Source organism: Pithys albifrons, chromosome 23 (assembly GCF_047495875.1).
Source record: "Pithys albifrons albifrons isolate INPA30051 chromosome 23, PitAlb_v1, whole genome shotgun sequence".
Taxonomy (NCBI): domain Eukaryota; kingdom Metazoa; phylum Chordata; class Aves; order Passeriformes; family Thamnophilidae; genus Pithys; species Pithys albifrons.
Genome location: NC_092480.1, coordinates 3,306,785 through 3,330,271, shown reverse-complemented (window position 1 = coordinate 3,330,271; position 23,487 = coordinate 3,306,785). Strand labels below are relative to the sequence as shown.

At 48.1% G+C, this 23,487-nt stretch overlaps 1 protein-coding gene across 3 annotated transcripts; it reads right to left on the bottom strand.

Annotated features, from left to right (window-relative positions):
• Positions 1-64: 64 nt before the first annotated feature.
• USP28 (ubiquitin specific peptidase 28) lies at positions 65-22,676 on the bottom strand. Of its 3 annotated transcripts, XM_071576305.1 has the most exons (26): positions 22,603-22,676; positions 19,174-19,251; positions 18,767-18,899; positions 18,122-18,269; positions 17,816-17,978; positions 16,833-16,919; positions 16,193-16,330; positions 15,707-15,780; positions 15,148-15,224; positions 14,882-15,030; positions 12,869-12,996; positions 12,601-12,696; positions 11,428-11,607; positions 10,538-10,752; positions 10,239-10,309; positions 9,569-9,797; positions 7,663-7,863; positions 7,007-7,146; positions 6,640-6,825; positions 5,652-5,747; positions 4,641-4,819; positions 4,469-4,547; positions 4,037-4,116; positions 3,204-3,327; positions 2,502-2,700; positions 65-1,178 (listed from the first exon to the last, which is right to left on the bottom strand). In XM_071576305.1, the coding sequence occupies exons 1-26, from the start codon at positions 22,654-22,656 to the stop codon at positions 1,003-1,005; spliced, it is 3,480 nt and encodes a 1,159-aa protein (XP_071432406.1). In that variant the 5' UTR covers positions 22,657-22,676; the 3' UTR covers positions 65-1,002. The 3 variants fall into 3 exon arrangements, with proteins under 3 accessions (XP_071432406.1, XP_071432407.1, XP_071432408.1); XM_071576306.1 differs by lacking the exons at positions 5,652-5,747; positions 6,640-6,825; XM_071576307.1 differs by lacking the exons at positions 14,882-15,030; positions 15,148-15,224; positions 15,707-15,780; ... (5 more) ...; positions 19,174-19,251; positions 22,603-22,676 and adding an exon at positions 14,499-14,574.
• Positions 22,677-23,487: the final 811 nt, after the last annotated feature.

The window sequence follows — 23,487 nt, the reverse complement described above, 5'->3', positions numbered from 1 at the left end:
CCTGAGCAGTGAGTTGGAGGCCTCATCCCACTGCTGTCATGACAGGAGGAACCTTATGGCAGAATCCCAGAGCAAAATAAAGACACGGAGAGAGCTTTTATTGCACTGTTAAAAAACTCTGCATAGTCCCAACAAACTGGATCCTCCTCCACTGACTTACAACTTCTTGCTTAAAACAGCTGCTGCAGCTCAAACGCAAGTACAGCACACCTGCAATAGGGCACTTTGTTAACAGTCAACACAAAAACCCACCACCAACACAACAGGTTGATTTGAGCCCTCACGGTTGTCATTGGCACTAATCCAGCCCAGACACTCCACCCGAGGGGAGAAGGAAAAGTTTCCCTTCCAGCCACGAGGGGAATATCCTTCAGGGTGGTGTGATTGCCCCGAGCCAGTCAACTCCCGCTGGGCACAAACCCACAGCCCCGTCCTGGCTCCTCACTCCCAGGATTTGCTTGTGCCTCTCTGAGGAAGGCTCCAGTGTAGTTTCTGGTGCCAGCTGGAATACAAAAGGCAAAAGCCTGCTTGGCTTGACCACAACACGCAGCTGCGTGCAGGGCTGCCCACGCAACAGTGTGAACCGCCGCTCCTCGCTGCCTCCTCCTCACTCAGCCCGGGCTCCTGTAAGCAGCAGGAACGTGCAGCCTCTGGCAGTGACCATTCAGGGAGCTGTAAAAGTGTCTGACAGCCCAGCACGGAGGAGCCGGGCTCCTGTGCCAAGGGCTGCGTCTAGAAAGTTGTCAGGACAGAAGAACCGCTGGAGCTGGGCTGAGCCCTGTGGTGCTGCTGGGGCTACAACAGTGGCCCAAGTCCTTCGTGTTACTGCCTCCCTTTCTGCCTCAGAAGTGCAATACTGCTTTTTATTCTCTTCTATTTACAAAGAACACAGCTCAGAATCCAAACTGCCCCCTCTTCTTCCTCTCCTGCTCCCGCAGTACCCAACGGAGGCCCCGGGCAGGTTGGCAGTGTGACACTGCGGCACAGCGAGTGGCCCGGGGGCTATTTCACAGTCACGGCCGAGGCCCCGTGAATGGATTCCATCACGGCCGCAAAGCGGCTGCAGAGGTCGTAGGGGGAGTTGGGCCGGATCTTCGGGGGCTCTTTCAGCATAATGACCTCGGTGGAGCTGTCCAGGAGCCGAGGCAGCAGCTCACCCAGCTTCATCTGCAGCTTTGCTGTCAAGGGGAAGAGGAGGAAACAGTCAGTGGCACAGATGGCAGAGGGCTGCAGGCTGCGAGCTGACGAGCTGTGACGCCTCTCGCAGACTCTGGTACCCACACCGAGAGCTGCCCAGCCCATTACAGGGATGAGCAGAGGCTGCTGACGCAGAGGAGGCGTCACAACAGCTGCTGCCCAGCTCGGCCAGTCCTGCCTGCCTGCCCAGGGCTCTGCCAGGGAAGCTCCACTGCCTCCTGGCTGCCCAGGGCCACATCCCACCAGGATACTGTTGTACTGGCTGTCAGGTCACTGTGTGCTTCAGGAAGACACTCAAATACTGACTGTGCATTTGAGGATAATGGAACCTTCACAACCCGTCCCTCTCGGATGGGGAAGCTCAGCAGATGCTAAGCAGGCACTGTCCACTGCCAGTGGTGATCTGTGCCTAGGACTGGACATGTGAATGCCACTGGAGTGCATGATACAGCACAGGCACCTCAGGTGAAGAAGAAACAGCAGCACAGGGCACTCACCTTCTGGTTCTTTAAAACCCTCTGGATAAGCAAAGGCTGTCATGGCTAGCCTGAGAACAGGACACTGTTGTACTGGGTAAAAGTATCCAATTTTAACTTTTACAGCAGTGTTCTGAGCATAAACTTCTATGTATTATTTTCCTTCAGCAAGTTTGCCCTCTGCTAGTGACAAAAAACCCTGCAGGGACTTCCCAAACCTCCACACACAGACCAAGGTGGGTCAGGACCAATTTAACTGAACAGAAATGACCTGAGGGGAGTCACAGGAGCCCATCTCCAGAAGGAAGTACAGAAAAAGAACTGCCAAGAACCAACATTCAGCTCTACAATGATGTAACTCTCTTCAGAACAGAGAGATGCCCTGAATCTGCTCCCCCATTCCATCTTCCACAACCCTGGTCTCTGGTAACACCTGCTCCTACCCCCTGGAGAGGAGTGTGCCACACCACTGAGCATGCCTGCATTCACCTGCCCTCCCTGGGTACCCCAGTCAGGGAGAAACCCTAACAGAAGGCCCAAGCCACCCAAGGGAATGCTAAGCCATTCTTGGGACATCAGCTGTCCCATTTCAGGGAAGAGAGATCCTTCTGCAGCTTGGTTCAGTGCAAAAGAGTCAATTCTTCTGTAGCAGAATTCAATGGGTGATTCAAATTTATTTCTCCTCCCACAACCAGAAGGGCCCCTGCAGTGCAGATACAGGTATTTAAGGAAATGTTTTAAATGGCCCTTTAATTCTTTCCCAGTTCAGATCTAGACACTGCCCTGCCCATGAACAGAACAAAGGTAAGGCCAGCAGCTGTTTCCTACCATCCATGTCTTCTCGTCCCAAATAGGAGCACCAGTGGCTCCTCATGACCTCGATGGCATCCAGGTCCTCTCTGGAGATATCGAAGTTGTTCATGAGGTGCATGCAAGGGATGATCAGTTCATTCAGGATGCTCACACCCTCTGACACATGAGCTTCTTCACAGCTGATGAACAGAGAGGCTGCCACCTCGTTCAGCTTCTGGGGGTAAAGGGAGAATTGGGGACAGATTTGTAAGGAGCCAGCATGGACCACAGATAACCAGCCAGGAAAGGCCCAGCTTGAGCCCTGCACCAGCAGAGAACAAGGACTAATAGCACCAGGTGCTGGGTTCTGGTAACACAGCCACCTTTAATCACATGAACCACACCACAGAAAACAAACTGGTAAAGATATATATCCATACACACACATATAATTCTCTGTAGCTACATACAGAGCGCCAACGGCTTCTTCACAATTCTGGTTTTAAAATGCCAAGATCCAGATCTACCTTTGCCTGGATTCCCTGAGAGCTGTATGGCACATTCTTTCATTGAATTGTCATTACTATTTCCCAGCTTTCCATATTGCTGCTGGTACTTGGCAAGGGGCAAACCACAGCAATAGACACAGGAGGGACAGTTACACTGGCCTTGGCTACCACGGTGTCCCCGCTGCTCCCTCCCCTCCTCTCCAAAAGTGCTGAGCTCCTTGATACAAACCAGGAGGCACTTCCTTCTGTACAAGGCGATCAGCGACTCGTTCACGCCTCGGCTGGTTCCCTTCAGCAGCAGCTTGGTGTTACTTTGGTAGGCGTAGACCAGGTAGGTGAGCGACTCCTGGTACCTGGAAGAAGAGGGTGAACTCTGCAGGCCTTGGGCTCTGCCAGAGCCATGACTGCAGCCAGTCCCTTGGCTCACCTCAGGAAACCTTTCCTGCTGGACTAGCATCAGGCCTGATGGGAAAAGCTATATTTCCTTGCAAAAGCACAAGTGTCAAGTCATTCCTGCTCCCTTTTTGCCTGCAATGCCTAACAAGCATCTTGGCAGAGTCCCTTAAAGCCAAGTTAGTGTAGAATGTGTTCATTAGTGTTTATTTTCTGCACTGGTCCAGGACTTACACTTTGAGAGAACACTTCAAGTGCAGAAGGTCGTGTTTTGGGGTCCCTGATACATTTCTGGCTTCTAAACCCCTGCCCCAGGTGGAAAAACAAAACCCCTGACAGGGATTAGGTCAATGCAGGGAAGTTCTAACCCATTCTTGCCCAGCCTCATGTCAATTTCCCTGCCTGAATTTCGTGGCTTATCACGGTGAACCACCTCAAAATTCAATTCTGTTTCCATCCAGGAATAATTTCTGAAAGCCTATTTATTTTCTGGGTCAACTATCAATCCAAGAAAAGGCTTTTAGCAGGTAAAAAAAGAAAGCCCATTGGCCTCAAACACAGGACTGAACACAAACTGGCCACTGTTGAGTCAGAAAGAAGTTCTGTCAAAGTGGCCTTTACTTTTAGTTACAGCTTATCTTGTCCAAACACACAACTAGAGGAACTTACTTTCTATTCTGGTAGAGCTCCAACCCTGTCAGCAGGTAAACGGACACCTTGCGAAAAAGGCTGTAGTCCTCGTGCCATCTCTGTGAGGAGCAGGAGGGAAGGAGTGTCAGCCTCACCCAGAACACCCACATGCACAGTTTGGGATCCCTGTGATTCTAACCTGTGTCAGATTTTACCCTTTAAAGTGATTAAACATCTCTCATAAGTGACACATAAATGAATTTAGCCAACTGCAGACACTCCTCCAAGCTCTGCAGATTTCCAGTGTATTCCTTCTCCCTCAGCACCCTCCTGCAGACCCACATGGCTGACAGGTGTACAGTGGACCCTGGGTTTGCCAGCACAGCTCCATGCAGTGCTCTCCATTTCCCACTTTGGACAGTGCCAGCTGGAATAATGTGAAGGATTAGAGGCAGTTCTCTGGTCTCTTACCTTGTACTCCTCCATGTCAACATCATCAGGACCAATTTCCCTCAGTTTCGCTCGTGCCACCTTCATGATGCTGATGGACCTGCTCCATGTGAGCAGAGAGGAGAAAAATCACAACAGTGGCCCTGGCTGCATGCAGGCAGGAAAAGCCTTGCCTGGAATCCTGGGCACCCACCGTTCATCATAGCTGAGGTTTTTGTCTGCAAACTGCTCGAGGAGGGTCCGTTCCACCACCTGCTGCGGAGCGTTGTTCTGCAGGAAGTAGATGAGCACGTGCTGCAACCGGGCGTCGTTCTGGGGGGTCGGGGTCTCTTTGGAGAGCAGGTACAGCCGGGAGTACTCCTCGTGGAATGCCTGCCAACAGGATACACACACACACACTGACACTTCTCCCTGTCTGCCTGTGGGAATGCCACAGCAGCCGACACGGAGCTCAGACCTCTCCTCTTGGATGGGATTCCCGTGGTGACACTAAGCCTGGTGATACTCCAGAGGTGAATGGAAGCCCATGAACTCCTCAATTACAATCTGACGGTCCCCACAGCCAGGCAAACCCTGCACGTGAAGTGTGAGCTTCTAAAAGTGCTGGGGAGCCTAAATGCCTTTGGGAGAGGGGGCACAGCTGCCTCAGACAGTTTTGGTAACCCTCCTGCAAGTGCTCAGGCTGCAAAAATCGATTGCAACACACTTGTACCTGCAGGAGGTGCCAGAGTACCTTGTGATTGATATTCCAGCATGGGTGACTCTTCTCATGTGGCATTTTCAGTTAAATCTACCTGCTTGTAAAATCTAACATCAGCTTCAACATCCAGCATTGCTTATGCTCTCAAATCCCTCTGTTCATGCAGACCTTTCTCAAGGACAAGTTTGATAAGAGAGATCCCAGTAAGGGAGCATGTTCAAGACCAAAAACCTGAATTTCACAGTAAGAAAAGCAAGGAAAAAAGTTGCTGTTTGTTCTGGGAGGAGGGACTTCTTTATCAGAAGTTCTAAAAATAGTTTTGAACCCACAGATATGTCATCACAGTAAGACAGCAGGAACTGAAATGCAGGACAAAGGCCATTAACTAGAGGAAAAACTGCACAAGTCGTTCCCTTCACATTCTTGATCTGTCAAGACAGCACAGATTCTCCATTCTAGGAAAACAGATATCCATACTATTGGATTTAGCAAACAAATCAATACCTTAACAAGCCCTGCTTCAGACCCATCGCGATCAAAGGTCTGGCGGGCTTTTGCAATAGCCAGGATGACACCTTGCATAGCTGGACTCAGCATCACCTACCACGAAAGCAGGAGAACAGACACAAAAAAGAACAAGGAAAACAGTAACAGACAGGGAAAGAAGAGAAGGCATGGTGAAGAATAGAAGAAACTTTCAAAAGATAAGGTTTAAAGGAAATTGTATGAGTACACATGCAATAACTGGGGCTGTGAGTTAGTTGCATTCTACTGACTCAATTGATCACATGCACTTTACATGCAGGGCTTTTCTTAGGCATTTAAAGATCTAAAGGCTGGTCACTTCAAGCCTTGAATTTGTAAATTCAACAAGTGAGAAGGTAATGCCTGATGGCCATGTCCCCCGTGTCCCACTCAATCTTCCCAAGCCATATAAAACAAGGGCAGCACCTGTGGCACAGCAGTTCCTTGTGACAACTTCACACAAGCACATGTCAAACATACTCAAGGAGTGACAGATTCAGTGTTTGTGTGAAATCCAACTGCACTTGTGAAAGAGAGAGAACTTCCAAAACACTCCTTGAACATGTGTGAGAGTGGTTAAGTGGTAAGACCAAACAAAACCAGTGGGAAGAGTATGGAAGTTCTGCTGCTGGGGTAAGGTCTCTGAGAGAGGGGACAGAACTGTAACTGCAGCCAGCAAAGAGGCTTACAGAGAAATGAACCCAGGTAGGATCAATTTTGACCAATGTGCAGATTGACCAATCGAGTGCTCTTACAGAGCTGCTTTTCTAATGACATTTAGAAACGGAATTATGGAACGATTTGGTTTGTCCTGATTCCTTTCCACAGCGGGAAAACACACTTTGTACAGGGTGTTGTTCTGTGACAGACACTATCACGCCCACCCTCAGGGCAGCTCAAAGCCAGCTAACTACAAAACTACAGGCTAATGAGCAGCAGCAATCAACCTCTGCACTGGGATCTGTACCTCCTCGTTATATCCGTCTGCATCGGATCTAACGGGAATCTTCCCCACACTGGGGATTTCCACTTCAGAGACCTGTGAGCTAGTTTGGGCAGCAGCCTCTGCTTCCTGAGAATCCTGGGGCTGCTCTGCCTGAACTGTGAGGGATGTTTCTCCCGGCTGGGCCTTCAGTGGCTCTACCTCCTCGGGCTGTGGCCAGGAAGAAAAAGAAGAGAGTAAGAAAATCCAAAGCAGAATACAGGAAAGCCAAAGGCAACTGAGTTAAACATGGCTACAGAACTTCATAGAAATAGGAAAAGCAAAGGTCTGTCAAGAAGAATAATACAGAGACAAGAAGAGGCTGGTTCCTGGGCCAGGGCTCAGCTCCTACCTCAAACAGAGCTGCCTCAACACCCTTCTTCTCGTAGGCATCAGCGGTGTTGGCGATGGCCTTGGCAGTCTGCTCCTTGGCAATCCTGGCGTGCTCCGAGGACAGGGAGAGCACACCCGGCTCACAGACTGATGCCTGATCTGTCACGACAGAGGAGTGGTACCAGTGAGCACCAGCTGCAAGACTTCTCCTCTCTTGTTCTAAAGTGTTTTGCAGCTTGTCCATCTTACACAGCCACTGCCTTCATCCCAGAGGTGAAGGCACTTCACGTGAGTGTGCGCATACCCCTTTCCAGTGGGAATGGCACACGTCATCAGGGATTATCAAGGAACATTTCCCACTCCAGAGAACAGCACTTGTCCACCACTTGATATTTATGAAAAAAAGAAAGAGCTGGAAATGAACTGAGATTAGCCCATGATGATTAAGTGAATGAGAAACAGCATTTATGGGACAAGCCTAGAAGGATGCCCATGTAGAACCAGCAGAACAGCCTTGTGTACTGCCTGGGCAAAGCTTCCAGCAGTTGCCTTTGCTGCTTCAGCCACAGCTTCTCCTGCATTCTGAGACATTTGTGCAAGGTTCAAACACAATGGCACTGGAAACCAGTGCTGTTACTGGTTCCAGCAAGGTTGGCAAATTCAGAGTGGGACTACCTGGTCCTGACTCAGAGACATCCTGCGATTCAGAAGCAGGTGAAGGCTCCATCTGAGGAATCTTGCAAGATTGTTCCTCCTCCCACTCCTCTGCTTCCTGCTCCAGGCGCCAGTTGTCCTCCTGGATGTAGTGTCTCAGTTCTGGGAACAAGGTTTCCACTTCTTTCTGGATCTGTTCAGCCTCTGGGCCCTCATCCTCATCTGGGGGAAACACGAGACCAGCATAAAGAAGCACATTGTGGCAGGACACCATCCTAAATACACACACAATATTATGAGCAGCCACAAGCTAAATGGCTGAGGGATAAATGGAGGAAAAAAATCCAACTTTCTACTGACTTTGTAACTTAAGGTGATCCAGAAGCAAAGGTGCAAAAATAAAGACAAATTTGTTTCACCTGAAACAAAACCCAGTTTCGTTCTACCACTGGACAGCATTTAACACAGAGCAATTTCAAAACCAGAGCCTGCTGATGCAGAAGGCCAGACACATCCTGACCCAAGGGCTCCAGTCATACAGGGAACAGCATTGAACTGCCAACAGCTGGAAAGTTCTCAGCTCAGCCAGAGATGTCACACCTGCAGCACTGCACAGCAGGTGAAGGTAGGGACATGCATGGGGTCCCCAGTACGAGTGTCATGCTGGTATTTCTCAGCACTTTTTACATCTACTGCAATATTCACTTTTAATATAGCACAAACCCCACATTGCATCAGCTTTACACAAGACCTAAAATTTACCAAAAGCAAATGGCAATTCTCTACAGCAGATATTTCTTATGCACCCAGTGCAAAAGCAATGCATCTTTAAAAATCAACAAAAATTGGATTAAATAGGAGAAAAAAACACCCCATGGGTTCATTTCAGAACTGTCATAGGAAAATAGACAAAGAACAACCTTCAGGTCTTTATCAGCCACATTTAGCAATGAACAGAATGACAGTTCTCCATTGTTTCTATTTATTACATCAAAATGAGCCATGGATGAAATTATTGGGTTGTTGTACAGCTGTTTGCCATGTCTAGTGCCACGTGCACAGCAATTTCTCCACAAAACTATTTATACATTGGCACTGCAAACACACTTGTAAGTCTGAGCCACTCAGATACTGTTACTTAATGCACAGGGAAAGGCTGCACAAGAAAGAGCCTGTTTATGGTCCATGTAACAGCATCACCAAAACTCAAGTAAATGAGTCAGGAAGTGTCATAAAAATGGGAGAGATAAAGTAGCAGGTGTTTCACATGCCCTCAGAAAACAAACACTTGGATATAAACTCTAAGAAGAGTCAAACTGAAGAACACCAACATTACATGTTGAACGTGGCAGAAGGGGAGCCTGAGTCTGTACACACATTAATAACACACGAGGTGCTGTTCCAAATCTCACCTGGATGGCTCTCCCTGCAGTTTTCAATCCTATCAGTGATTTACAAATGAATTGTGTACAAAGCAGATTATTTCACTCCCACCTAGGGTAAAGTTTTGTGCTTTGCCAAATGACATCTGTGCCATAGGGAAGCTGAGGAACTCCCTGAAGGGAAGTTCTAGCCAGGTGGGGGTTGGTCTCTTCTCCCAGGCACTCAGCAATAGGACAAGGGGACACAGGCTCAAGCTCTGCCAGGGCAAACTGAAGTTGGAGATCAGAAAAAAATCTTTCCAGAGAGAGTAATCAGGCATTGGAATGGGCTGCCCAGAGAGGGGGTGGATTCCCCATCCCTGGAGGTTTTTAACCTGAGCTTGGCCATGGCACTGAGTGCCATGATCTGGTAAAGGGAGTGGAGTTGGAGCAAGGGTTGGACTTGATGATCTCGAAAGGCTTTTCCAACCCAATCCATTCTATGATTCTATAACGATCACCCCAATATGTGAATGTCTCCTTAACCAGGACCTGTGGGTCAGTACCTGCACCAACACAGGACACCTGGTCACTGATGTACATCAGGCAGTAGGCACTGGCATTCCTCAAGCCTCCGAACGACTCTCGCTCCAGCTCTTCCCAGGATGATTCTGTCACTGAGATGTCGTTGTATTTGAGCCACCTTTTCCGAGGCTGGTTGTATATGAAGGCCCAGTAGTGCCCAGCATTTGCTTGCCCTTCATGGACCAGGACTGCGTGCAAATGATAGGGAACCTGCAAAGTGACACACACACACCATTCAGATGTGCTGACCCTGCCTGATCTCTGTGCACAAACAGCAGGGCTGTTCACAGCTGTAGCCTGGCACAAGACTTGAGCAATATGATAAATATCCTACAAAGAACTGACTTTCAAGGAAAGAATCACAGAATCACAGACTATTCTGAGTTGGAAAGGATCCACAAGGATCATTGAGTCCAACTCTTCAGTCAATGGCCCACACAGGGGATTGAACCCATGACCTTGGCATTACTACAACCAAGTTTTAACCAATTGAGCTGATCCCAGGGTCACAGATTTTCATGAATTGTTCTTTGCTTCATCACTGGAAGTTTTAAAATGCATTGAGGAGGGCAATTTAAACTGACAGGTACTAACAAACCAAGTATCAGGAACACTGATTTAATATTTAAATACTGAAGCTGCATTTCTTACCTGTCGGAGGAGAGGGTCAAGGAACATTTGTTCGATGGACAGGTTGATTCTGGCAATGGACTCCTTCAGATCTGCCAAGAACATCATCAATGAGAAAAATGCCTAAAAATTAATGACTACTTGTCAGGCTATGCCAACCTCTTTCAGGAGTTTGAAGTAGGGCAGGAACTATGAGATCTACTCAACACCAGAGCTCAAACAGGGACAAGATTATTTGTGGTTCAGGCTGTGAAGCAACAGAGGGGAAACCAAGCTGGAATTCAGGGGAAAAAACCACTACAAATGCTTTTGGGGCCAACCTTGCACATCTTGTTCGATCTCATTTCTCCACCGCTGCAGACAGGTCTGAACCAGGGTCAGCTCCTCCTCGGAGACCACGTGGGGAGCTGGACGTTCCGACAGTTCTGCCGGTGGAACAGAAGGCTGGATCTCCATAACAGAGTTTTGCTGTGGTGGAGAATTTGCCAGAAAGCAAGTTCCATCTTCAGCACCAGTATCTGTAGTTTCTAATATGCTGTGGAGCAAAATCCAAGAGCAATGGACATGTTTTTCAATCTTTCTCTTACTTTTTCCCTCTTTGGAAAAGAAACCTAACTCCTCAGCTGGAGCAGGATTTCCCTTCCAGGGTGGTACAAAATGTAAAGGGAATGAGTACATTGAAAGGTGCTTCTGCCTTCACAAACCAAACTAAAATATAGGACAAATACAAAGGAGAATTCTTATAGAACTCTGTATGTACAGATGCACAATGAGCAATTCTAAAAATCTCTTCCATTACTACTAAGAAACTCGTGTATTTACTCAGCTTAATTTATAGTGTTAAATCAACCATGCTGGCCAGGGTTATAATAATCCAATACTGCTCTAATTTACTGGTTGATGAAGCAAAAAAATGAGTAGCCTAACCAAAAGGAGCACATAATTTAACCCAGAATTGCTGTTTAGACAAGGAGTATGGGGATGCTTTTGAACAAGGAGAAAGAGCAGACTAGATGCAATATTCTATTTACACCTTCAGAACCAAATGACCAGCACAGCAGTGACCCACTAACTGCACAAGCACTTGTATATTACAGCATCATGCTCAGAGTGCCCAGAAAAACAACCCACTTTTGGAATGCCAACAAGGAGCATTTAGCTGGGAGGTGAAGTGTTCTCCTGTGAACCCTTTTTATTTGTGTTTACTGACCCATTTGGCTGTGAAAGCACATCCAAAACGTGAGGCTTGGCTTGGGAGTGCAGGAGTGTTGTCTGAGAGCCCTGAGCAGAGGAACCAGCCACAGCTGGCTTTGTGGTGACGAACTCGAGCACATATTGCAGCATGTCAGGCAGTGGGAAGCGGGCTGGGCCAGAGCCATATTCCATGTACCTAGGGAGAAATGCAAGATGTTGCATGATTATACTCTGAGATTAACTCAGTTGGGTAAAACTTGTTGTAATAATGCCAAGGTCATGGGTTCAATCCCCTATGTGGGCCATTGACTTAAGAGTTGGACTCGATGATCCTTGTGGGTCCCTTCCAAATCAGAATAGTCTGTGATTCTGTGATTGAAGGAATGACACAGGTTAAACCTCAGGAGGCAAGAGAAGAGCAAGAGGGGAGAAAACTCCTGGGTTGGGATGAAGACAGTTTAGCAAGTGAAGGAAGAAGGGGACCTTGAAAGCCCTGAGCCTGCGGACATGGCTCAGCAGCAGCCACAAGCCACGTCCTATCAGCAGGTTTTGGCCACAAACAGAAAAGACAGCACCAATCTGCAGACAATCCCCAGGCTGTGGGATGCTGCACATGGGCCTGGTTACACCCTGGTGTCTCGCTGCCCACCAGAACACCCCCAAGCACAGATGCTGCAGGGGCTGACACAGGACAACCCTCTGCTGCCACTTGGCCACAGAAATGGCACTTTAAAACACCAACTGCAAGTGACTTCCACACTTCTACACAAAGCACTGAGACATGAAATCTTGTGGTTGTCCCCAAACCAGGTCTTCCCTATCAATCTCCTTCCTTCTCCCGTGAATAATGCCGAACTCTAAGCAGGAGGGGATCTTTAAAACACACACAGTAACACAGGCTCTTTTTAATGAACTACTGGGCTTCCTCGTCTCCCCTGCCAATGCTCCTACAGGGGCAACTGTACTCTTTAAAGAATTTATCCCTGTAACAGTATCAGTAATAGTTAGAAACCAACCCCAGCAACAGGTTTGCTTTCGAATCCACACTTCCTCTCTCCACCCATCTGGGAACAAACCCAGTACTTTTCCTCCTTCCCCTACAAGTTTCTCTGCTATTGGAAAGCTCGTTTAAAAGGAAACATTTGCACACTTCCAGAGGGCACAAAAATAAAGCCAACTGACTACTCACCTTTCCAGTTTCTGCTGCAGAGTCACCATTTTATCCTTCAATCTCTTAATTTCTTCTCTCTTCATCTGAATAAGCTCCTTATTGCAGTAGAGGTACCTAAAAGGAAATACAGAGCCCCCCCAGCAGGGTGAGATTTGTTTACTTCTAACTTCCACAACCTTTTGTAAATATTTTAGAATCTTTCCTTACTCATCCAAACAACCTTCTTAATTTCTCTATTTACAATAAAGCAATAGCTTTAAACATACTGTACAACAAGGCAACTCACCTGTCCATATAAATAGTCTGGGGAAACTCTAGCTTGGTGTGAATTTTCTCTGGCTGTCCTAGTGACTGATTGAACTCAAATCGGGAGAGTTCAAAGGTCAGAACTGGTGGGAGTTTTGTAAACCAGCGCTGTAACAAAAGCAGAAATGCCCCCAAAGGGACTTGTTTTAAGATGACTGCTAATGGCACATTTTAGACTGATACTACATGATTATAGACTGATTTTGATGTCTCCATCTTTAGGCACTGAATCAGGTTTGTTTGTGAAGTGACTAGTCAGAAAGGCAAATTTTACAAGATAAAAATTTATGCTTCCATTTTACATTTTTACTGTGAGAAAGCCTCACAATTGCTCTTAAAGTTACTTGTCATTGTCTGATGCATCCAGCTTGATGGATTACTAAGAAGTCCAGCACTGAATTTCACAAATTGTCAGAGGCTACACAGCTAAGAGGCCCCAAGAGAGCTCTTTTCCAAGATCACATGCAGTGATGAACAAACCTGGAGTCCTCCCACAGCACTGGATTCCTTATCCTCTCTCAGGCTATTTACAGACTACTCGATTTAGGGGACTCAGAGAAGACCCTCACTTTCTATAGCTTCCTACACTGCTTCCAAGAGCCATGCTGAAAGAAGAATTCGCAGCTGAATTTACACTTTCTCTCTCTTGAGTTCACAAATACTTTCAGCATCCACTGCCAGAAACTTCCTCCACCTATCTTAGCTTGGCACCACCCACTCCATGCCCCTCTCTGGACTTGGGATGAGCACACTAAGTTCATTTTCCTTTGTGGGATTCATAGCAGATGTGCTGCCACAATAAACCTTCCCCACAACCAGAGGTTTCTGAGAGGCCAGCCCACAACCACAGAGGAGGAATGATTACTAGTCTGGGAGAAAGGAAAGCTCCCAATCATGCCACCCTCTAGCCACCACATCCTAGAAAGGGAAACTAGGATGCACAGTTTTTCCAGTCAGATATCTCAGAAATTAAATCACAGCCTTTTTTTTCTATCTGTGCAAAGAACAATTAAAACAACTCCATGACTGGTCAAATTTTCCTTAGTTTTGGGAAAAGGATTTAGAGGAACTAAAAAGCTTTGATTGAAATGAACCTGCCTGATATGCTGCTACCTCTTTTAGTCTCCAGTGCCAGCCCACAACACTTGACCCACATCCCCTGTAAACACACCTGAATGCCTTCAGGCAGGAACAATGAAAACCCAGAAAAAATATTTGAGTCTAGAGTTGGAACAGGGCTCACTTGCCTAGGACTCCATTTCTCCTTTGCTATTTTAAACCACAGCAACACAATTTCTCATAGAGCTGAAATACCTTTCACAGCCCCACCTACACCAGACACCTTTGCCAATGTCTTCATGTTGTTTCCCAGCCTTTCTCCAAGCTAACTCCAGCTGCACTTATACAGAGGATGCTGATTGTAATGCTGCACTTCACCTTCTAGTTTGCTGCAACTAACTATTTTATGATTGGTTTGTGATCAGTAAGATTTAAAAAAAAAGGAAGAAAAAAAATTATCATAGTCAGAAAACACAAGTGAAAGCAAGAAGAAAAATCCCAGACCACACATGGTATAAGAGGGAGAAAGAGACAAATTCCAAATGGCATACCATGGAGTTAAGCACTGCACTTTTACCCTCCGAAAACAGGGAGGCAGTAGGTCTCCCCCTGCTCAGGTACAGGCAGGCTTCAACAGAAAGAGAGAGACTTCATCACACTTCATTCAGAAGCAGACCTTTGCAATTAAAAATAAACTCCTTGAACTGGTTATATAGGACATATCATTACAAACCAGCAAAGGCTTACTGTCTCACCATGTAACACTAACAGACATTTATAAGAAATTCCAGGTATCCAGACAATATTTTGTTTTAATTTCTTAGGGAACACTCACAGTTGCCATTTAAAGTTATCAGAGATACCTCTGTGCTGTGTGTGCTGCACTTTTCTGCAGCAGGTAACCAATGGCTCAACAAAAAAAGGCAGAACTAACCTCCTGTCCATACTTCACTGACTGAGATGCTGTTGCCTCATCCATCTCTCCCTCCACCATGGCTCCTTCCAAGCACTCATTCAAGTTCCGATAACCATTTACCTGAAGGGGATACTGACCAAAGGTCTCAATCTTGGAAAAAGTGTTGCCTGGATGATGGAAACCACACAGAAACCATGAGATAATTCAAGAGAACAAAAAACTCTGGCTAACTGTGAAACACTCAAATGAGTTAAAAAGTTGAGTCTACCAAAGCCTTAACTCACCCTTGTGGACACCCTCTGTCAGGCAAGTCCCATAGAAAAGCTGCACCATTGGGTTTTTGGATTTGTCCCCAGGGCTCCTGTTTCAGAAAGCAAAAGCACATGTTCATTTGCAGCTGGAGGCTGCAAAAGCCCCTCAAGTTGTAATCTAAGCCTGTGCATGGGAGCCTATAGGCAAAAGTACAGTTTTCTATCCATTCAGAGGAAGCTACTCGTGCTCTAACACACATCACAACACCTGCACTGGCAAGGGGCTAAAATGTTAAGGTGCCAGCTTTTGAAATGCAGTTCCAAACATCCAGAGCTTTCCTGTTCATCAGCTCTGCCAAACTCCCCTCAAAAGCTCATGTACTCCACAGGCCACATGGGCACTAAGTGAAGTCCCACGCTCATGAACAGGAGATGTGAACATCATGCTTTGTAAGGACATTTTGAGCTTAAACAGCCTCATCCACAGCAAAGAAAGAACCCTCATTTGCTCAGAATTTTCATGTAAAGTCCTCTTATTTACTAAAACTCTTCTTAGAGTCAGGTCAGACTCCAGAGGTCACACAGAACTTACGTGGCATTCACAGTGAGCTGGAACGTGTCCTCCAGCCAGTCCAGTAGTTTGTGCGTAAATTCACTCACATCTTGCTGAAAGAGAGACAGAATTGGAGAGTCAATCACAGTGGCACCCACCAGAAAGTGTTCCCCTGCTCTGCTGGTGTCACAGACCCACTGAACACAATCCAACTGGTACTGCTGTAATGTATGAGGCTGAAAAGCTGTGCTGATTTAGACTGATAATGAACACTCTGCTCGTTTGAACACTAGATCAGAGGAAATTACTGTGATCTCTACCCGACTACGCAGATGGCACTGGGTAGTGCCGTGCTACGCTGGCTGGTTAATTAGCACGCACGTACATTCTGCCTAAATGACACAGGGACAGCTGCTTGTCGGCTGACAAACATGGGACGAGGCAGCAGGATGAAGTGAAATGGGATTGCTGTGGCTGTGACTGCTGGTTCAAAGAGAGCAAAAGGCAATTCTAATGTGGTTTTACCTGTGGTTCTTCAGTGGATCTAAACACGTCCCTCAGTAGTTCCAGTGCTGCAGAAGGGTCTACGAACTTGCGCTGTGTCCCCAGCATTAATGCAAACAGGCACTGAAGTTCTTGCATGAATGCAATATTTCTTTTTCCCTGCATGGCAAAAAGAAGAAAAGCCAAAGATTTTCTGCAACCCAAAAAACAACCAGCATCTTAAAACTAAGTGCTACAGAACACCACATGGACATATTGTAAGAGGTACCCAAAAACCAAGAGAAGAAGTGACACAAAAGAGGACAAAAGCAGGAAGACATGCAGTGTCATTTCTGGGAATCCAAATCTTTTCTCTCAACAGACATATGGGAGAAAAAACTTAACCAAAACAAAACCTTTAGGGAAAAGATTTCTCCCCACATGGCAGTTAAAGACTCTAGAGGGCAGTGGTACGAGAAGCAGCTCTTTATTTTTCTATCCTGATTCTGTCTTTGAGAATTATTTCCCAAATTTTGTCTTTAACACAGCCAGATGATTTTAAAGCCATTTACACAGGCACAGGAGACACAGACGGCCCCAAATTAAATCTGCTTATAGAAAGAGCAAAATGCTACACCACAAAAGAGGGAAAGTAGATAGTGCTACTGAATCAAAAACTTACAGTGTGACTATGACAACTTTCAAGGACATTCTGTGGAAGGGAGTATCCAAGGACCAGCCTCCGGAATTCTGGCAACTGAAACAGAGACTGAAAGGAGAGGAGAGGAAAAGCCCAGTCAGCATCTGCAAGGATTGGACTCACTGCAATTTGATGTCTCGTTGTCACTCTCTGAACTTACAGGTTTATTTTGTGAACTTCTCACTCCCCCACGGCCCTGTGTTACTGAACACACATTTACAGCCCCTGTGCTGGAACAGTGTGTTGGTACCCACCCAAGGACAAAACCTCATCCTGACACTTCTAGGACAGATATTACCATTTTAGGAAAGAGCATTCTATTCTGCACAGGCAGGTTCAGAAAAGTACCCAAGAACAAGCCATAGTGAGAAAGGCCCATTTGCAGCTTTCTTACTTCTCAGAGATGGAGACAAATGATTAACATCTCTCTGATGACGTGAAATTGTTAGGAGACACAAATCTGCTCAGTTCCACTTACTGCTGTCTCTTCTTTAGGTCATCACTAATAATATACTCTGCCTAGCTGTTTATTTGTCCAAGCATCTATGCCTGTGTATTCCATTAACTGGAATATGATACACCATGTGTTATGGAGCCAACAATAACTGCAGTAAAATTAAATTATCAGCTCATTTTGCCAGGCAAGCTTCTATCATTCAGTAGGCACTTGGCCATCGCTGCACAAAGCTCTGGGTATGGACACACAGATTCTCTGTATCTGTATCTATCTTTAAGCAAAGCCTGTCTAACTGCTCTATGGCTCTTTCTGTGCAGGCCCAGAACACATCACAGTCACATAAAATAAACCCAGAAGTTTCTGTATTTGAGCAGGGTCACATTCACTCATCTGCATATGATGATCCCTTCACAGAGCTCCTGCACATTTACTTCTAACTGAGAAACATTTTGACTCCAAGACTGCAGCAAGTTTGTTATCAGAGACAGAGAACATTCTTACAGGTTACCTGTATAACAGCACTAAACCAACACGTATTTCCTATATTTTTCATTCCAACAGGCCAGTCGCCTGCTCTTCTCCAGTCATTCTGCTTGGAATTCCCTCCCCACACCTCACAGCGTTTCCTTTTGGAGCGGTTTTTGTTTTCAGCAGAATGCACGTCCTGTGGTCTGTCACGAGAGATGAACACTGTGCTGTAACACAGTCCCTGAAGATTCCCAACACCTATGGGAATCACACTCCCCTCCAGGTAGCAGGTGTCCACCTGGTAAGTAATCCATGTTTGCTCAGCTTAAGAACCCACTTATGATACCTGGGAAAACCAGAGCCTGTTTCTGGCCTCGTTGATCTTTCGGCCACATCCCTTTCTGCAGCTGGAGCTTTTGGTGATTCCGGTGGTCTGACAGCACTGCCTGTGCAGAGGTTGTCTTGTTTGTGAGGGGCAGGTGCAGCACTAGCACCTAAAAGAGGATGCAGCATTCTGATTAGTCTCCCACCACCAGCAGCAAATGTTCTCTGTAAAAGAAACCTCTAGAAAACATCACACTGCACAAATACAGTTTTGCAATTGATATGAGCAAAATTTTCTAGCTCAGGTTTTAAACAGAAATCCCCGTTTGGATCATGCCAGGCACAAGAGGCACTGAGAGGGCTGGATGAAGAGAACAGGGCACACCACACAGATGTGTTCTGTGCCCACATTTCCTTACAGCCAAATTCAGAGCTTAAGGGAACAGTTCAGAACTCTTGAAAGAATGAAATGGCAACATCAGCTTTGTAACTGTGCCGTGTCACCTACAAACATGACTAAAACACTATTAAGTGTACTGGCAAAATCAGAACTGCAGCAGAACAGGAGCTGGAGATGTGGTGGCAGAAGCTGGGAGGACAGATCCTTCCCCTGTGAGCTCACACAGACATGTGAAGCCATAAGAGTGAGCAGAGGCAAAGGACTTACTCTGTGGGAGCTCTTTCCCCACAGCGCTCCCCTCCCAGTCAGACGGCTCTGCAGCAGCCACATCCCGCCCCGGCTCCTGGGCGTGCTCCTCTGTCAGGAAGGTGACTGCCTCCATCAGGTCTCCGTTAGCAGCCTACCAGAATGACAGCAGAAAAAGGAAGCACCCACAAAGAGCAGAAAAGTAGCAATGGATTTACCCTTTGCCTCTCGGGCATCCAGACTGTTCCTGGATAGCTCCCACAGGCCACGCACCACCCATTCCAACAAGGGCCAGCTCATCCTCAGCTCACAGACACACCAGCAAACATCCAGCCTGTGTGTTATGTTTGGGGAGAGCCTGAACTTACCTGACTTTTTGGGCAAATTCAGAGCTCTCTTTCCCCAGAACAATGTCAGTATACACAAACCTTAAGAGCCGCGAGCAGGAATGCTGAATCCTGAATTCCTGTGATCTCTTTCATCTGGTTTAAGAGCATCTGGCAATCCTATGTGCAAGAAATAAAAGAAAGCTCCTGTGAAAAGGTGACCAGGATGGACATCAAGCTGCTTCTGCAAGGCTGGCTGAGGGCTCACTGGAGCACTGTTCCTTTCTCTCCTTTCTGCTGACAGAGTGACACACAAGCCCAGTCACAGGTTACCTGTATAACAGCACTAAACCAACATGTATTTCCTATATTTTTCATTCCAACAGGCCAGTCCCCTGCTCTTCTCCAGTCATTCTGCTTGGAGTTCTCTCCCCACACTTCAAGCAAGGTAATCCTTGCTTGAGGGAAATACCAACATCAGCTTGAACATCGGACTCAGGTATTTTCCTCCTAAATTCACAGACTAACATTCAGTCTGCTGTGTCCTCAAGAGAACACAGGCAGGCCTGGGAGGACAGGCTACCCCTGCTGTCGGATGTGCCATAGCCATGGTGGGAAGGGGCTCCCCCACCCCCCGAGGCAGCAGCATGTGCAGAGGGACATATAAGGTGGCTGCCTGCTCCCAGGGCACTGGTGGGAGCTATTTTCAGTCTGGTGGCACATGCCATTTCTGGGAGTCACGTTTCACTGACAATAAGGTGTCAGAGTGGGGGCCTGGAAGGCTGTTATCGCTCCTCCTTCCTCCTCCACACAGGCCACTCACGGTTTGGCCAGACACTCACTGTTCAGGTCCCCAAGTTACAGTTCACAAACTGTCCACTGGCTGGTTCAGGCACTTAAAACATATGATTACAGAAATTCTCTTTACTGGAATTATAAAATCTTTGCAGCCTTGGCTTACTACAGGATGGTCACTGCACTTGCTAAGCCACCAATAACCTCAGTCAATGGCTACCAGGAGAAGCAGCTCTCCACAAGGAGCCCCTCAGAGCTGGGGGTCCCACCACCCCATTCACAGCCACAGTTCAGCTGATGCTGCTGCCAGTGGTTCAGCCTGGGTGACAACTGACATGTGGCTCCATAGCACGTGGTATGAGAAGGACATCACATAGCAACAACTTCCTGATTTACAAAGGCTATCCAGGATACTGCTGACAGCACAACCCCATCAATTCCAGCTCCTTAAGATCATACATTTAATCAACCTTAACCAGCAAAGCTGCAGGAAAATAAACTCAAGTTTCTACTTACTCTCATCATTGAGAAAAAAAATGTAAGATGCTTTCAGGCCACTGGAGCACAAGTTCCATCCAGTCAGTAGTGAGTGAACTACTTTTCTGAGCCCCTCACTCGCCCTGGTGACAAATGCTACTCCAAACACAAAGACAGCCATTGAAACAAAAAACCTTCTGCATTATTTTGGGTGGGAATCCCCCTGGCAAGTTCTTCATGGTAGTCCCACCTAAAACTTTTACAAGAAGGAGCATGTGTGCCTGTGCACACTCCCCCAACTTGTCCCATATACTTTTTTATTCCTGACAAGGGCCAAGACACACTGAAATGCCCCAGGAGCTGCCCGATGAGGAGCCAAGGCTGCAACAGGGCAGGCACACTCTCACAAAGGCAAACCACTTAAATCATGTTGCTAATTTTGCTGCCTTAGCACACACTGACCCCACCTTAATGCTGCAGGGCGGATTTTTCCAGTGGAGGAAAAAAAAAGCACCCTTGCCATTAAACTGCAATACAATAATGAAATCTGAGGCAAGACAGGGCACGATTTTCTGGATTGTCTTCTGCTCCACCAAAAGGAGAACTCACAAAGGCTGCGGGGCTGCCATAAGAATAAAAGCCAATTACTGGGATCCTCTGCTCTAAGTTACCACTTAATATTCCAATGATTCCAGTGTGATTTTATTCAGCCTTTAAGAAAAGGTTTGTGTTAACAGTGAAGAGCTTATCCCATACCAGTTTTAGGAGGGTTGTGGCTGCCTGGCAGCCCACAAAAGCCACTGGGAAACACACTCTATGCAACTAATTTGTCAAGATTTTGGGGAGTCTGTGGTTTTGTTGCCATAACTAGTCTGGTTATTGCTGCCTGAGGTTACACACCATGGGGTTATAAAACAAGCTCTGTAGCTGGTAATTAACACCAGCGTGCTGCTGCTGCTAACACACCCTGCACTTGGAAACCCAAACCAAACCAAAGCCCTACCTGCTGAAAAATAACAGCCCAAACACAAATCCTATTAGTATTAAATTACAGCAACAGGAGATGAGCACAAAACCAAGATGCTGAGAGGAAGGAGATTATGAAAGATAAAAATCACAAGGCTGGCCAGGAGCGATGGAAAAGAAGGGATTTGCGTTTTCCTTGCTCTGAGGTGACCATGCTCAGAAGTTTGTTTTGATGAGAAACAGCAAAAGGGGAAGGGAGCAAATACAGTGTAAGAGTTCAAGGGGGTTCCAGAAATAACCACACGCAAGGAGGAGGAAGGTGGTGGCACCAAAGAGGCAGAGAACCTCACCCCTCATGCTCCGCATCTCAGCCACACTTTTTATCGTGGGGAAAAACGGACACAGAGGGCTGGAAATCTGCAGGCAGCGGCAGGAACAAAGCCTGTGTTCATAGAATCATAGAAAGGATTGGGTTGGAAAAGACCTCCGAGATCATCAAGTCCAACCCTTGGTCCAACTCCACTCCCTTTACCAGATCATGGCACTCAGTGCCACGGCCAATCTCACTTTAAAAACCTCCAGGGATGGGGAATCCACCCCCTCTCTGGGCAGCCCATTCCAATGCCTGAGCACTCTCTCTGCAAAGAATTTCTTTCTGATCTCCAATTTCCCCTGGCAGAGCTTGAGGCTGTGCCCCCTTGTCCTATTGCTGAGTGCCTGGGAGAGGAGACCAACCTCCTGGCCGAGGCTTTCACAAACCAGTGTCCATCATGGGAAGAAGCAGAGGGCACCACCCGGTCACCGGCCCCGCACGACCAGGGCACGGCTGCCCCACTAATGCCACTTCCACCGCACAGCCAAAGGGCTGGTACCCTCATCCCCCTCATGGCTGTGGCTCTGACCTCTCTGACGCGCATCTCTGGGGTCCTGGGCGCTGCCACGGCCTGGGGCCGGAGCGGGACCGGGCCCTCCCGGGACAAAGCGGGCAGCGCTCCGAAGTTCGGGCGCAACAGTTTTGCTACGGAGCCCCGGGAGATGTCGTTCAGCGGCGTTCCCGCCGCCTGCAGAGCAGCAGTGCCCGAGGCCCGGCCGCTGCTCGGGGCCCGTTACCGCAACGGCACAACACGCGCGGATCGGGCCCGTTGTGGCCGGGTGGGCCGGGGCAGCGCGGCGGGCTGGGGGCGGAGCGGGGCGGGAGAGCCGGGCCGGGATGGGCCCCGCGCGGAGTCACCGCCCCCCTCCCGCCCCCCAGGTCTCCCCCCAGGTCTCCCCCCGGTGTTTCCCCGGTCTCACCCCTCCGCCGCCGCCGCCGCCGCCGCCTCCCCGGGCCCGCAGCTCGCCCGTCATGGGCCCGCCGGCAGCGGCGCCGTCGCCGCACAGCGCGCACGCGCGGCCAGCCCGGTATCCGACCGCGCCGCCCCGTCCGATAGCCCGGCCGCGTGTCCGTGTGTCCGTCCATCCATGTGTCCGTGTGCCCGGCCATGTGTCCGTGTGTCCGTCCATCCCTGTGTCCGTGTGTCCGGCCGCGTGTCCGTGTGTCCGTCCATCCCTGTGTCCGTGTGTCCGTCCGTGTGTCCGTGTGTCCGTCCATCCCTGTGTCCGTGTGTCCGACCGTGGGTCCGTGGGTCCGTTCATCCGTGTGTCCATCCATCCCTGTGTCCGAGCGTCCGGCCGTGTGTCCATTCATCCGTGTGTCTATCCGTGTGTCCATCCATCTGTGTGTCCGGCCGTGTGTCCGTGTGTCCGTCCATCCATGTGTCCGTGTGCCCGGCCATGTGTCCGTGTGCCCATCCATCCGTGGGTCCGTGTGTCCATGTGTCCATCAATCCATGTGTCCGTGTGTCCATCCATCTGTATGTCCATATGTCTATCCATCTGTGTGTCCAGCCGTGTGTCCATGTGTCTATCTGTCTGTGCATCCGTGTGTCCAGCTATGTGTCTGAGTGTCCATGCCTCCAGCCATATGTCCGTGTGTCCATCTGTCCGACCATGTGTCCATGTGTCTGTCTGTGTCCATCCGTGTGTCCAGCCACGTTCCTCCCCAAGCAGCCCCCAAGCATCCCCTAGCCACGGGTGCCGTTCTCCCTGCTCCCTACCCCAGCAGCCCCTGTGCCCCTCTGGACACATAAAAGTGAATTATTTTCTTTTAATTACAACAATAATAAGAAAAGGCTGTTT